Source organism: Chelon labrosus (genome assembly GCF_963514085.1).
Source record: "Chelon labrosus genome assembly, chromosome: 18".
Lineage (NCBI taxonomy): Eukaryota > Metazoa > Chordata > Actinopteri > Mugiliformes > Mugilidae > Chelon > Chelon labrosus.
The window spans coordinates 12519080-12533128 of NC_140351.1; the positions used below are offsets into that span (position 1 = coordinate 12519080).

The window sequence follows — 14049 nt, forward strand, 5'->3', positions numbered from 1 at the left end:
GCGAGAAAGGCAGGATTCGCACATGACAGATGCTAATTAAAGTTGGAATTGAAAGAAAATGTAGTAAATGTTATTGTTTTAAAAAAAGCTGATACCACTTACTGGGGTTTTATCACTACACTTGTGACATTCATATAATGAGATGCAGTAACACCCACTGGTTCAGTACTGATAGTGGTAATGCATTTGGAGAATCATTTAAAAAAATATCTTAGCAGCTTCATACACTAATCAGAATATGGGTCTTGTAACATGCCATTGGGATTCATTATGGGATGTGGTTCAGATAATACAGAGGAAATACATCTGCATGCAACTGGGTAGTCCAACAACCAGTCAGAGCGATGTTTCAATAAAATCAGCTCAACTTCTTTCAAATGATGTGTATGACTACATCACTGTCGTTGTTCCGTCCAATGGGGAGAGAAAACAGTTCATAAAGATCTTTGCCATGGCATAATCAACTGTGCCCTTATTGTATTATTGTAAATATTGTGGATGGGAGAAGTTTGGACTGGCTTCCTGGCCTTATAAACTAAAATTTGTATGTTAGTCAGTGGCAAAAGTGTTTTAAATTTTTGTTTTCATGATGCTACAAATTACACATATGATGCTTGTAATGTAAAAAAATATGATGTAGAGGTCGTCAAAATTGCGACAAAGTTGCACAAAGTTTGTCATAAACTGTTGACCAGCTTGGGAGAATACCTGATCAGACAGTAACGTCGTCATTTCTCCGTCTACAAGCTACTCAGAGATGCCGATGGTAAAGATAGACAGAGTAGGTTACATTGTTCAAAATAAGGTCCACGAGATGGCCCACTGGAAGGCTCAGGACTTTGCCTCTCTGTATCAGGGGTGGAAGCACACCTACAGTAATGTACAATCGGCAGAGACGTTAGTAAGCTAAGTTAGGCAATTGTTGGTCATTTGTCCAATGATTAATTACTGACAGGATAGTCATTTGTTATACAGAAACACAAACAGTTTGGTGGTGTCAGCTTGTAAAAGTAGTAACGATGTGTTGTTTTTCCTCGAACTGAGAACCAAATACATTTAGCTTTTGGACAAATGCAAAGTTCCTCGGGTCGAATCTGTCGCCAGGCAGGGGCCTTTCTGTGTACATGTTCTCCCTGTGCCTCGGTCGGTTTTCTCTCCAGGTACTCCAGCGTCTTCCCATTGTCCAAAGACATGCCAGGTTTAGTAACCTGAATTGAATAAAGTGCCAGCAACTGCCAGCAACAAAGAACAACTGGTTACCTGTCTGGCAACTGGCAACCGGGAAGACACTGCAGCCCCTTGTTTTTTTTGGATAATTTCCTGGCAGTCTCACCCTGACCTTGACAGGGACTGTAGGGTGAGAGAGGGGAGTATGGTATGAAAACAAGTATTTTTTCAAAGGGATATTGTTATTTTATGGACAAACTGATCTTCCACTAGGATACCTGGTAAAATATCGCTTTGGGCTGTGGTACTCTTTGATGGCCATTAGCCATTATTTCTGACAAAACTGACAGAAAAAAAGGTCAACACACGAAACACTAATGAAAACAACTATTAGGTGGAGCTGGATGTATTCATCACAAAGCTAATTTGACTGCCGGAAATCAATAGTGTGAGCTGTGCATCTGCTGCAGGGAACGCGACAGAACACTCATCACACCTGGTGTCAGGTTTACTCCCCTGGAGGGAATTTTATTCAGACGTTGAGAAGGGGGAGGAGAGACAGCAACATATTCAGGGTGATGTAACAGGGCAGGGGGTGATGATTAGTGGCTCCCGCACGTGTGGCGGATCCGTGGCCGAGGCATCGTTCTTCCAACTGGTCAAGTCCAGCGGGTGAGGAAGAGCAGACTGGTTGCACAGCTGGGCTGGCAGGACAGTCAGCTGGTTCCGGGCAAAGCTCTGAGACGTTTGGGGAACAGAGGAAAGTAGGAAGCTGTCAGAGGTCTGGTACATTGGCAGCTGAATCAGGAGTGTCTATCTAGGAAGGAGGAAGCGCAGACGAGATTGCAATTGGCTGGCTAGTGAACCCATCCATTCATTTACACAGTAGTGGGTACACTTGGGCTGCCACTTGGGCTGCAGCCTATGAAGCAATTTGGGGGTTAGGTGCTTGCACAAGGCACCTCAGCCATGGACACGGGGGGATGTAAAAACCTGTGATCCTTTGGTCCCAAGCTGCTTCTCTAACCACTGTCCTCCCTATACCGGGAGTCGAACCCGGGCCCCCTGGGAGAATACTAGGAATCCTAACCCTTAAGGCTCATTTAAAGTACTCCGGGACTAGACGCCGTGACCTACGCACGTAGCCTACGCTGGTGCGAGATACCCACCCAAACACTAGTCGGCACTGTGTGTTTTTTGCTACGAAGTCAAATTGACGCAGAAGCATAAACTGCCTATTGGTGTAGCAGTAAAAGAATGTGTTGGATTGTTTGAAACCTGTGCTGTTCCATACTTGCTGTGATATAAGTTCAATATACATCAGCTGGTCTCTGTTCTTGACCACTGATAAAAGCTCCAGCGGTTCTGAACAGAGTTAATCCATCATACCATCCGTTGAGGTGATCTAGAAATCTCAACAAGTTTTAAATCAAGTGCTCAGCGACTGTGTCCAGAGGACCGGGAGAACCATTCACCGCCTTGTTTCGGCGCTGACAGGTCTGACACGTTGTCAGCTGAAGACCGTTCAGTGCTGAATAATTTTAACCTTCCAACTGTGGAAATCCACACACAGTTTTCTGGGAGTATGTAGATGGACGGGTTGCAGTCCTACTAGCAGCGCACTCCAGGCAGGACCATAAGTACTACGGAAGTTTAAAGTAGATAATAAAAGTACAGTAAATGCCACTTAAAAGTACGTGTTTTATCTTTATTTTTCCTATTTTACCAGGTCATTCAAACCTTCAGCGCAAAAGACCAGGATCTGCCAACTGCTGGACAACAGTTCTCCTTCAGATCTCCAAAGGAAGATATTAAAAACAAGAATTTCACCATTCGGGACTTTGGAAGTAAGTGTTTATAATCTTACAATGGCACTATTTGATGTATCTGAGAGCACTGTGTAAAAAATCTCATCTTTACTCCCTAAAATACTGAAGAAAGATCACATTGAAACATGTTCTTTGAATAAACCAGATGATAAATTACTTTTATTCTTAGCAGCAACAACACCAAAATATAGTAGAATAATGGTGCAAAAATTAATTAAGGGGCCAGATATTGCAATAAATGGATCCGGTATTAAGTGTCTCCAGAGTCTACCTGCAACTAACTGGTCTTTGGGGAAAGAAAAAAAGATTTAAAAAAAAAACCCTCCCTGGAATAAGATCAATTATTGGTTGAAAGGTTTGCTTCTCCAAGCTTCTAAGAGCAAAATGCCTCAGTGCTAAAAATAGCTTTAACACATACAGTGAGACCTAGTCTTATGATAAGGCCACATATGACACTCTGCAGCGTGCACTGGTCGAGCCCTTTGAAGTCCTACCAGAAAGATGGGTAATGAAAAGTGGGGCATGGCAGGATGAGGCCACGGAAACGAATGCATTTGCCACCCTTGACGAGGCCCCGGTCCGAACCTCTGATCCAGTTTTACCTTTTGGACACACTCCCTTGCAGTTTCCCGCCCGCCAGGAGCCTTGGAGGCGCACACTCCAGACACAGAGTGAGATCTGATAGGCGAGGACAGGAAATGCAAACACCACAGGCACTGCGGACAGGTTCAGCGAGAGAGAGGGAGAGCGGGCACAGACCAAATCGCAGTTGCGCACCACATGCAAGGTGTGCTAAAATGCCTGACCTCCTGTCAAGAAAAAGTGCTAGGCTTCGTCAGTGGAACAAACCCGGCTTGACAGGGGTCAGACAGTCTAGCTGTAGCAGACAGAACCGTGCAGGTTCAACCTGACACGTTCCCAACTCCCCCTGTATGCATTGTCGACCTCTATTCAACTCGCCATCTTTACACCTTCGGCTGTCTCCCCAAGTGGTTCCCTTTGTGTGTTATTTATTTATTTATTTAATCTACCATCTATCGTTGCTAACACATCGTTTCTCTGGACTGACCTGCTACCTGCACAAAGTGATATCAACAACAGCAGATCCCAATAGCTCCCGCTCAGTGAGACAGAAAACGCTTTGCAGTGTTTCAAGGAATAGTGTAGTGGGTTTGGTTAGGCTCCTACAGCTTTTAAACTAAGTGGTGTAAAATGAAGAGAGCTTTGATAAGACAAGTCTTTGATATGTTGCAGCTTTTCATTCAGGGAGGCATATTTGGAGAAGATCTGATATCGAGCTTGAAGAGATAACAGTCACAGAAAAAGTTTCACTTTTCTCACACTTGGACCTCCAGACTTATAGTGTGGCTGACAGAATTGTCTGATTGATGTGAAGTTCTACCGGGGGGAATATTTTCTTTTGCTTCGGTCAGAACACTTTCTAACCTGTAAGGATCAAGGAATAAGCCGGCGCCTCAGTACTTCAGGCATTTCCATGCAAATTTTCACGATTCTTTGAATGTCTGTTTTGAGGATTTCTTTGTGCTTTCAATGGAAGTTTTCAAAATTCTCCCTGTTGCTTGTCTTCCAGATAATACAGCCGGGATTGTGACTAAGCGGGGTGGCTTCAGACGACGCCTGCAGGAGATCTACTTCCTCCCGGTGTTGATTGAAGATAATGGCTACCCGCCCAAGAGCGGCACAGGCACCTTGACCATCCGAGTGTGCGGCTGCGAGTCGGATGGTTCCCTGTTAACGTGCAGCGCAGAGGCCATCTTTCTCCCTGTGGGCCTTAGCACAGGAGCTTTGATTGCCATACTTCTGTGTATCATCATCCTGCTAGGTGAGATCGGTCGTCTTTTTGCTGAGACACGTTCTTGAACAGCGTCAGACTTTTGAAGCTGCACTTTGGCAGCTCCAAAACTTGTGAACGACTCCCCATTTTGGGAAATATATGTACTCTGGCAGAGCATTAGATGAGATGATTTATACCATTCTCACATCTAGCAACACGGCAGCATAGGGAAACTCCTAGCCTGACTCTGTCCACCATTGCCAAACTAACACACGGCACAGGTCTCATTTGCTTAATCCATATAAGCATAAATATGTTTACTTTTGTTGGCATTTATACGGTGAACTATTTCTTGGCTGCACGCACTTAGAACCTGGCATCTGCTCTGGTTGCTTGGCAAACTTGTAGCGACAAGAAGCAGAGTGGTATCGATCTTGTCTTCTCAACTCTCTTCACAAAGACATGAGTTGACATTTTACGAAATGCCAAACTGTTGACATTTTTTTTTCTGTAGTACAACTATGCCTTTATTATTGTTAATTTTAGGGTCTCCTGAAGTTGAAAAGATGCATTTTGAGATTCTCTGCTTTTTAATTTAGCCGAAATGAAAAAAAATCCATAGTGTCTCTTTAGATCTTAACAATAGTTCTAAACGTCTTGCTTCTGCAGCTACTTGACCCTGCTTGGCTTGTAATATCATAAGATAAGAGATTAATACGTGCGCTGGTGTACATCTAAATCCCCTTTCTGACAGTACTGGATTCCACATCCACAGAGCTGAAATCAGATGTGCCGTCTCCCTAGGAGTGTCCACAATTAATTATAGCAGTCATATTAATTTTGTCATTCAGTGGGACGTTAAAGATCGGAGGGAGGGACGCTCGGCTCCATAAACTAAATCCCATCTTGCTGCCGTGTGGCCGCCTACAAAGCTGCAGCTTTTACACTTCCCACAAGGTCACAGTTGTAAAACTCCCCCCTTAATTCTATACTATTATTGTCTGAACTCATCTGCATGAAGTAAATGCAAGTTTATGGCGTCGTATTCTGAGTTGTAACTCTGAGATGGGCGGTTGTTAAAGAAGTTCTCGTTTTCCGCTGGATGTCAAGGGTAGCCGTGACCTTTGAATTTAGGTGTATTTACGCTTCTCTATCTCCTTCTAATTTACGGTCCGACAAAGAATCCATTGCCGAATTCCAACGACGTCTCGTCATTAATCCCCTTTCATTACCATCATGAATGCATTCATGTGAAATACGGTCTTGAGTTGCTTTGTCCTATATGTGATTGAACATGAAAGCACACAGTAGATTGCAGTGTTGTGCTGTAGAGCTGTGTCGGCGGTGTGTTCGCCTCATCTGAGAAGACTGTCTTCAAAGCTCCAAGTCGACTCGCCCCCAAGGCTGAGGCTGACGCCAAACTGTCACGATGTCCCCGGGAAGTGAAGTGGCAGAGAAAATCAGAACTCACACTGAGAACATTTCCATAGAGCCACTTAGTTTCTGTGCAGGATTTGTCAGGATGACCCAGTTGTCCTGTGAGTAAAAACGATGAGGTAAATTAAACAAACCACCACTGAGACTTTCATCTGCATTGCTATTTCTTCCAAATTGCCGTGCATTGGCTGCAGTTAATGACAAGCTGTGTTCAACCAGCGTGGCCTGTAATAACTGTCTAAAATCTACAGAGGTGCCACTGGGGGGAGCTGGCACACTACGCTATGGCAGATTAAAATCACTCGGGGAGTGAAGGAAGGCATAAAGGAAGAGAGATACAGAGAGGTTGAAAGGAAGAGACCTACTTAGGGTTTTTTTTCGGTCTGAATGTATTTATTGAACTCTTTCATTTGAATGATTTCCGTTTTATCCTGGCCGTTACTCTTCCTCCTAGATGCAACCATATATTAAAAAACCCAGAGGAAAAAAAGCACATATTTTACCGGGTTATTTCACTGAGCAGGCAGAGAACGGGACACAGGGGAAGATAGACACAGAGAGACAGATCGCAGTGACAGGAGAAAGGGGAGAGTAGGATATTTACTGCAAAACTATGTGTTGAAAATAACCCAGTGTTGGTACAGTGTCTAAAATATGCAGAATCCCTCGAGCGATTGCTGATGGGTTGCGTTCTAAAACAATAAACTGTTGCTTTGGGTATGTTCTCAGCAGGGCAATTTTACCCTCGACAATGTGTACAGTACTTACGCTGTCTATTACAAGTATGCATTGTTGTCAGTACACTTCAGTTTTTAAGCCACCAAAGCAACAAAAAATAAAAAAAAATCCCAGAAGGCACTGAATTACAGCTAAGGACATGTCAAAACATTTGGATGAAAACGGGGGTAATATTAAGTGAAATACTGTTTTCAATTGATACGCCAGACTGACTATGTAATTGAAACAATGGAAGAGTTAGAGTCTAAATGTCTGAACAGCACTGAGGTCTACAGTCATGCTAGTATAGTAGGTTTTACACCTTCTCAAGGAGCTCTGTAGCGGCAAAGAACGACAAGGCGTATCTGTCACATAGCGCGAGCGAGGCTTTTCTGCAACTGACACACACTTGCTACTGACTGGCTAACAACCTGACGATGTTTACAACCCATCACACCATTACCATTGCATTTCACAGTTTGTATTGTCAGTTACGCACACCGACATATTTCCCGCGTCAACGAATACGATGGCCACGATAATGAACGGCAGTACGATTTAGAATGTAGCGTACGTAACGTTTGTCACACATCTGACAAATTTCTTAAAATAAACTTAAAACTAATATTACGAGACTGGCGCTGCTTGTAGCGCTAATTTGAAATGATCAAGGTAGCTTTTACTGTACCTGTACAGGTGTTTTTGGAAGGAAGCTGACCGTTATTTGTACACTTCGGCTTCGGTCGTTGATCTGCGTGGGTTGGATCGCGGACTACACACAGTAGAGCTTTCTATGAGCCTGAACGGCAGCCTGGCTATCCTAGAAATGTTCTGTATAAATGTCCTGTAATAGCTTAGAAATCCTAAAAGGGCTCTGACCTCTCCCACATTCCGTGGCTCTCTGTCCGTCAACACTTTTACAGATTCAGAGTCTTTAGGGTCGATCGGAATACCTTCACTGGTCACTAAGCGACCTACATACCTGACCTGATGTTTAAATATCTCACATTTCTTTGTGGCTATACAGTATTTAGGCACACTGATAACATGGCTACACAAATGGTTATTGCTCGGAGAGGGAGAAGTGTGCTGGCATACTAAAATGATCTAATAAGCTAATGAGGACTGATGGGAATGACATCGGTTTTGTCCTGAACCAACGTCTGAAGCAAAAAACTTTTAGATGCGACATTAAGCACAACGTGTGTAGTATTGCCAGCAGGTGACGTTCACCATCTTAGTGATGTCCAGACCAGTTTCAGTCAATAAATGTTGAGATATCTGAAGCTTAAGAACTAACAGACGGATCAACCTTGTCAGATGTTTTGAGCTGCAAATCATTGAAACCTTGCCTCCAGCTGTCTCTTCTTCACAGGTAAAACTGTTCAAGGTGCAGCAGTCTGGATCTGTAGACTGACACGTGATTGTCTCTGTTTGCTCCTCCAGTTATTGTTGTTCTCTACATGGGCTTGAGACGGCAGAAGAAAAAGGAGACCCTCATGTCATCCAAAGAGGACATCCGGGACAACGTGATCCACTACGACGACGAAGGAGGGGGGGAAGAGGACACGCACGCGTTTGACATGGGCACGCTTCGCAATCCCAAGGTTGTCAAAGAGAACCTGTACCGCAGGGATGTCAAACCTGAGCTGAAGAGAGGTCCCAGGCTGCCTGTCTCGCAGGACAGCGCTGACATCCGAGACTTCATCAACCAGCGACTGAAGGAGCATGACACGGACAACTCAGCCCCGCCCTACGACTCCTTGGCCACGTACGCTTACGAGGGTGATGGCTCCGTGGCCGAGTCACTTAGCTCTATTGAGTCTCTCGCAATAGACCTCGAGGAGGACTATGATTACCTCAGTGACTGGGGACCCCGCTTTAAGACACTGGCAGGGATATTTGGGGAACAGTCAGAAACTCAGTCGGACTCAACAACAACAGAGAACACACATTGATGTTATTCACTGACTCTAAAAGCAAATATGTAACAGCGTTCTTTCAGTTGGTTGTGACACTCTATGTTTTACCATTATCTTTCTCCCATGTTATCTGTTTCCGTTCTCTTCAAGCTCACTGTTCACTGTATTTTATGTGGTACTTTACCATGCTCAGTCCCAAAATTGTAAAAAAAAAAAAAAAAAAACGAATACGAGAGAACATGCGGTAACATGACTAGATGAGCAAAGCAGCCACTCAGTTTCCTTTCAATTGAAAGTTGTTTCTTGTCTTACATCTTATTTCCTCTCTGGGAATACGAAAAACACACGGAAATGCTGCCATTTCCTCGAACATCCTTTAAAGTGCCTCAATATGATTCTTCTTTCACTCGCTATGTCATGCCACATGTCCAGCGTTGTTTCTTAGAACCCCCACACCGGCCGAAGCATCTACCAAGACCAACGTCAACTCTGTGGGGACAGTGAGGTGGCCCAAGTTTGGCCAAAGATGTTTTGAATGTTATTTATTGTTATTATTTATTTATTGACTGAGTTTGATTCGATTTTTTTGTGTATTTATCTATTTATCTCTCAGTCATCGATCTGTATTTTTTATTTTTGGAGACACTCGAAGATTTTGTAATTAATCAAGGCCCACATGAAAATGTATGTTTCTGTTTGGTGGGTCATGTGAATAGACTTGTACTAGAGTTGTAAAAAAAGAGAAAAAAAAAAGAATTAGGGCTAAATACTGCAGTTCAGTCGTGTAATAAGCACTGTTTTCTTAAATAAACCACACTTGGACAGAAATGTTTTTCATATTTGATTTATGGAATTTCATCCGCCACTGCTAAAATACTGTAATCTACACCGATCAGGAGTAACATTATGACCATCTTCCTAATATTATGTAGGTCTCGCTTGTGCCTCCAAAACAGTTGTGACTCATCAGAGAATGGACATGGGCCAGAGGGTTGTGAGTGGGGATCTTTGGGTCCTATGGTGCTGATGGGAGGGGCCTCTGTGGCTCAGGCTTGTTCCAGTGCATCCCACAGATACTTGATCGGTTTGGGATCTAGGGAATTTGGAGGCCAGGGCCACACCTTGTGCTGTTCTTCATGTTTTCTGAGTTGTTCCTAAATCGTTGTTGTTGTGCCTGTGTCAGGCTGCATCCTGCTGGGGATGGCTGCTGCCATCAAGGAGTGTCATTGCTATGGGGTGGGGCTGCCTGGTCTGGTCTAGGTGGGTGGTACATGTCTAAGTAACATCCACGCGAATGCCAGGTCGAAAGGTTTCCCAGCAGAAAATTGCATCGTCGCAAAATGGTCAGCGTAACAAATTAGGCTCTTTGGGTGGGATTGTTGGCCAGATGATGGTCCATTTCTTTGGTCAGCTGTAAATACGTTGTAGATTTGACATTGCAGTCAAAATACAGACAGTACTGTACGTCAAAGAATATTCTCTTCAATTACTACCTATCATTGTTCATCGATAACATGATGTTTAAATTGCATACTGTTTCCCCAGACACCAACAACAAGACAGCACAGCCTCCTAGGAAGGTGACAATGTCTTCTTGCTGCACAGCTGGTTGCTTTTCCTTGGACAAATCAATAAATAAATATGTTTAGGAGTGAATGTTTCCAGATTCAGGTGAACTACCCCACGCTGAGGAAAGGCAATCAAGGCGGATGAATTGCAAGTCACACTTAGGCTTCGGGGAGATATCAAAATGACCTGTTTCTCCAGTGACCGAATAGAGTGGCTCGGGCCTTTCTTGCCATGGTCCAGTGACGACATAATGGAAGGTCTGGATGAAAGCCAAAGCAGCGACACACAATGCGGAGCTTTGGCCAATGGCTGTGAAACGATTCCCTTTTCCGCCTCTCTCTGTTACACCCAACAGGTATACCAAGGCAGAGCTTCAGTAAATGTGTAGTGATGTGTTTAAATGGACATTAAGTAATCCATGATGCTTGCAGGCGACAGGAATTGCAGCGACAGCGATGCAAGCTATCTCCTACCCCCTTTCCGTCCTTTTGAGTGATGGTGCTGTACAAATGACACCAACAGGAGCGGCGATAATGCTGCACATTTTTGCTTTTTTGTCATGCGACACTTAGTTGTGGAACTGAGCTTTCTGTGGCGGACGTATGTGCTACTGACTGTTCCCGTCTATTTTTACGTCTTGAACTTACGGGATCTACAAATTTATCAAAACTGTGAGAAATTGCCAGAAAATTGTAGGCTCCAGTGTGAGAATTTGGGCTTCTCGTCTGTCACATACAGTAACAAGAGAAATTGCTTCAAGTGTGGGTTATCCCAGTGATTTATGGCACCAAAATTGGTACAAAATGTCATGGTTCCCAAACCACCCAAATGACTCAAATGGTTTTGAGTGAAATACCTCAACAAGAGATTGCCATGGAATTTAGCCCACGTGCACATTCGCTCCGGTTTCTGTCAGGATTCATTTTATCATTATTTAGCTTCTAACACCATTACCATCATGAGTATAGATAATTTCAGATATTTTAATACATTGGTTCATGACCAAACGCCTGAAAAAATGTATGATGTCCTCATCAACCTCTGCTGTACTTTGTGTTTAGGGCTACTTAGAAATGTCAGGAAGCTAAAGGCTAAACTATGAACATGATTAACATTTATACCTCCTTAATCTTCACTCTGGGACTATTAGCACACTGACGATGGCATTTAACTCAAAGCACCACCCAGTCTAAGTACATCGCCACAGAGCTGTGAGCATGGCTGTAGACTCCGAGAAAAAAGGGAACAATTTCAAGACAGCATCTTCGGATCTGGAATTGTGGACATGAATTTATTCATCTTTTCTTGAAGGGAAAAAATAGTGAAAATAACCACCGGCTTTGCCCCCATGTGAATGGTCATTTTAGGTGACAAAGGTCTTTGAATTCAGACAACGGGCACTTGCGATCACTTAACTTCCTCCTAGCATTTCATACGCTTTCTCAGAACACACCATTTCTCCGCCACTTATGACTCACCCTGTCTAGTGGCACTACGCTGTGCAGACAGATCAAACAGAGACATCAGCACTAAAGCGGGAGTAGTGGTGGGTGTGGGGGTGAGGGTGTCTACCATCCTCATCCTGCATAAACATGAGAGAACTAGCACAATCTATCCAGTAGCTCGGGAGAGGGTAACCGTTACCAGCCGCCAAAGCAAAAAGAAGTGAATGCATTGATACTGTTGGACTGGGTACAACTTTATGCACCCCAGAGAACAACGCTGTCCAGCCTCACTGTTCAGTCTCCTCTCTAGCCTTTTTGCTGCAACATTAGTGGAGCGACACTTTCCTGTAAGTCGCTTTCAACGATTGTATCACAACCGCAATTTAACTTTTGGAAACGTCACATTTTATAGGGCACTCATATTCACCGGTAGCATTGTTTGCAGCGTTCAATTTCTGAGTCACACAAGTCCGCACAAGCGTAGCTGTCATGATTCAACGAGTTGTCAAGGCGCCTTTTGAATAAGCCCCTTCATTGTTGTAGGCACTGAACAATTTGCTTAGACTGAAACAAATGAATACGCAGCATCACCAATAGCACAATGTTATTACTTTTCCGTTTGCTATGGAAATGTGCCTCAGTTTCTAATGAACCCCCTCAATGGCACACAGCTGCAGGTTAGGGATTATAGTTCTGATCCATATGGGTGCTTTTAATTAATACCAGTCACTTTGTATTATTCTGGATGCGGGGTGTTTTCTGAGAGACTGCTGCATATGCATATGGAAATAAAGCTGTCACTGCGGCTGGCGAGCGTTCTCTAAGCTGACAGGTCGGCTGTGCAGGATCCTAGCGTGCGTGCGGCATTTCTTTGTTAACCTTTGTTAACCCCGTTAATTATGCAGCGGCGGCAGCTATGACTAACCTTGAGACAGAGGCATGTAAGTAAACACAGCAGTCATTACCGCACTTTAAGAACATGTTGACTGGGTGTAAAGCAATAATGAAGACATTTAGTGATAAGAAAAGCACTTTGACTGGGGAACTTGCAACCAGAAGTCATAGTTTATTAGGTTAATCTAAGCGGCCAATGTCCTGTACAAATAATTATAAAAGTTGTTGGGTATTTATGAGGCTTTAAAGGCTGACTTTCCGCTCACACTGTGTTACAGAGGTGTTGATTGACAGGTTTATTCTGAAGGACACAGTTGGCATTTAATTGTATCAGACTGTATCGGGGAGGGTGAACAATGCGCTCATTTTCACCGTGATCCATTCAGGGTGTCACACCACCGGTGACACTATAAAGGTACATGTACAGCTCATTTAATTGGAAATCCCTTAAGAAGTCTCAGCTACCAAACACAAACCTATCTCGGGTATTACACTAGAGACAGGGTTGAAAAGAACAAAGTGGAAATAGTCAGCCTGGGAATACAAAAAACATCGTTGTTGGTTTTCTATTTTTCCTTTGAAGGTATTACATCAAAATTAAGCCACCAAATAACTTTTTAAATCCGTCCACAAATTTCCAAAGAATCGAAATGCTTCTCCCCTGTGAAGCGAACTTGTCACTGTTCTCCAGCAGCGATGTGATCCCCCTACAAGTCAAACTAAATCTCTTTTTCCACTCCGTACTTTATTTTCCTGCTCGTCAAGAAAAGCCGAGAGCACACAATACTCGGGATTACTCGTTTCATATTGAAATGTCTGATAATACGTTTTGTTACCTGGGTTGGTAAATTTAGCTGCATAGTTCCAGCATCTCTGTCCCTGCAGTACATTTGTGCCCTGTAATTCAACTGCTGCTTTTAGCCCATGGAAATGAATACTGACTGAATCCAGGAGAAATAACGCATCGGAAAAATGAAAATGAAATTAAAAAAAATAATAATAAATGCATGAAATTGAATAAAATGAAAAAGCACTTTCACAGTGGTGCGTATAAAAACAAACCTCAGTACAAGAATATGATCTTCAATCATATCTTGTAATTTGACAGACAACACATTCTACGAGTAAATTGTTCTATATTTTTGATCGCCGATTCTTCAGAAGTTTTGATGATAAGTATCAAGAGTGGGAGTAGTTGTGTCATGATATTATGTTGCGGTACATTTTGTTCCCAGTTTGGTCTCCTAGTTTAACTTTTAATCGTTCTTCTCTTT

At 43.3% G+C, this 14049-nt stretch overlaps 1 protein-coding gene across 1 annotated transcript in view; it reads left to right on the forward strand.

Moving 5' to 3' along the window:
• Positions 1–9317, forward strand: part of LOC311503597 (cadherin-12-like) — a gene marked incomplete at its 5' end in the record, with an annotated part of 234434 nt that extends 225117 nt beyond the window's left edge. Inside the window, 3 exons of the mRNA XM_084566412.1 lie at positions 2897–3014; positions 4588–4839; positions 8392–9317. Coding sequence (XP_084422538.1) covers positions 2897–3014; positions 4588–4839; positions 8392–8903 — 882 coding nt within the window. The 3' untranslated portion in view covers positions 8904–9317. The remainder of the gene's footprint in view (positions 1–2896; positions 3015–4587; positions 4840–8391) is intronic.
• Positions 9318–14049: the final 4732 nt, after the last annotated feature.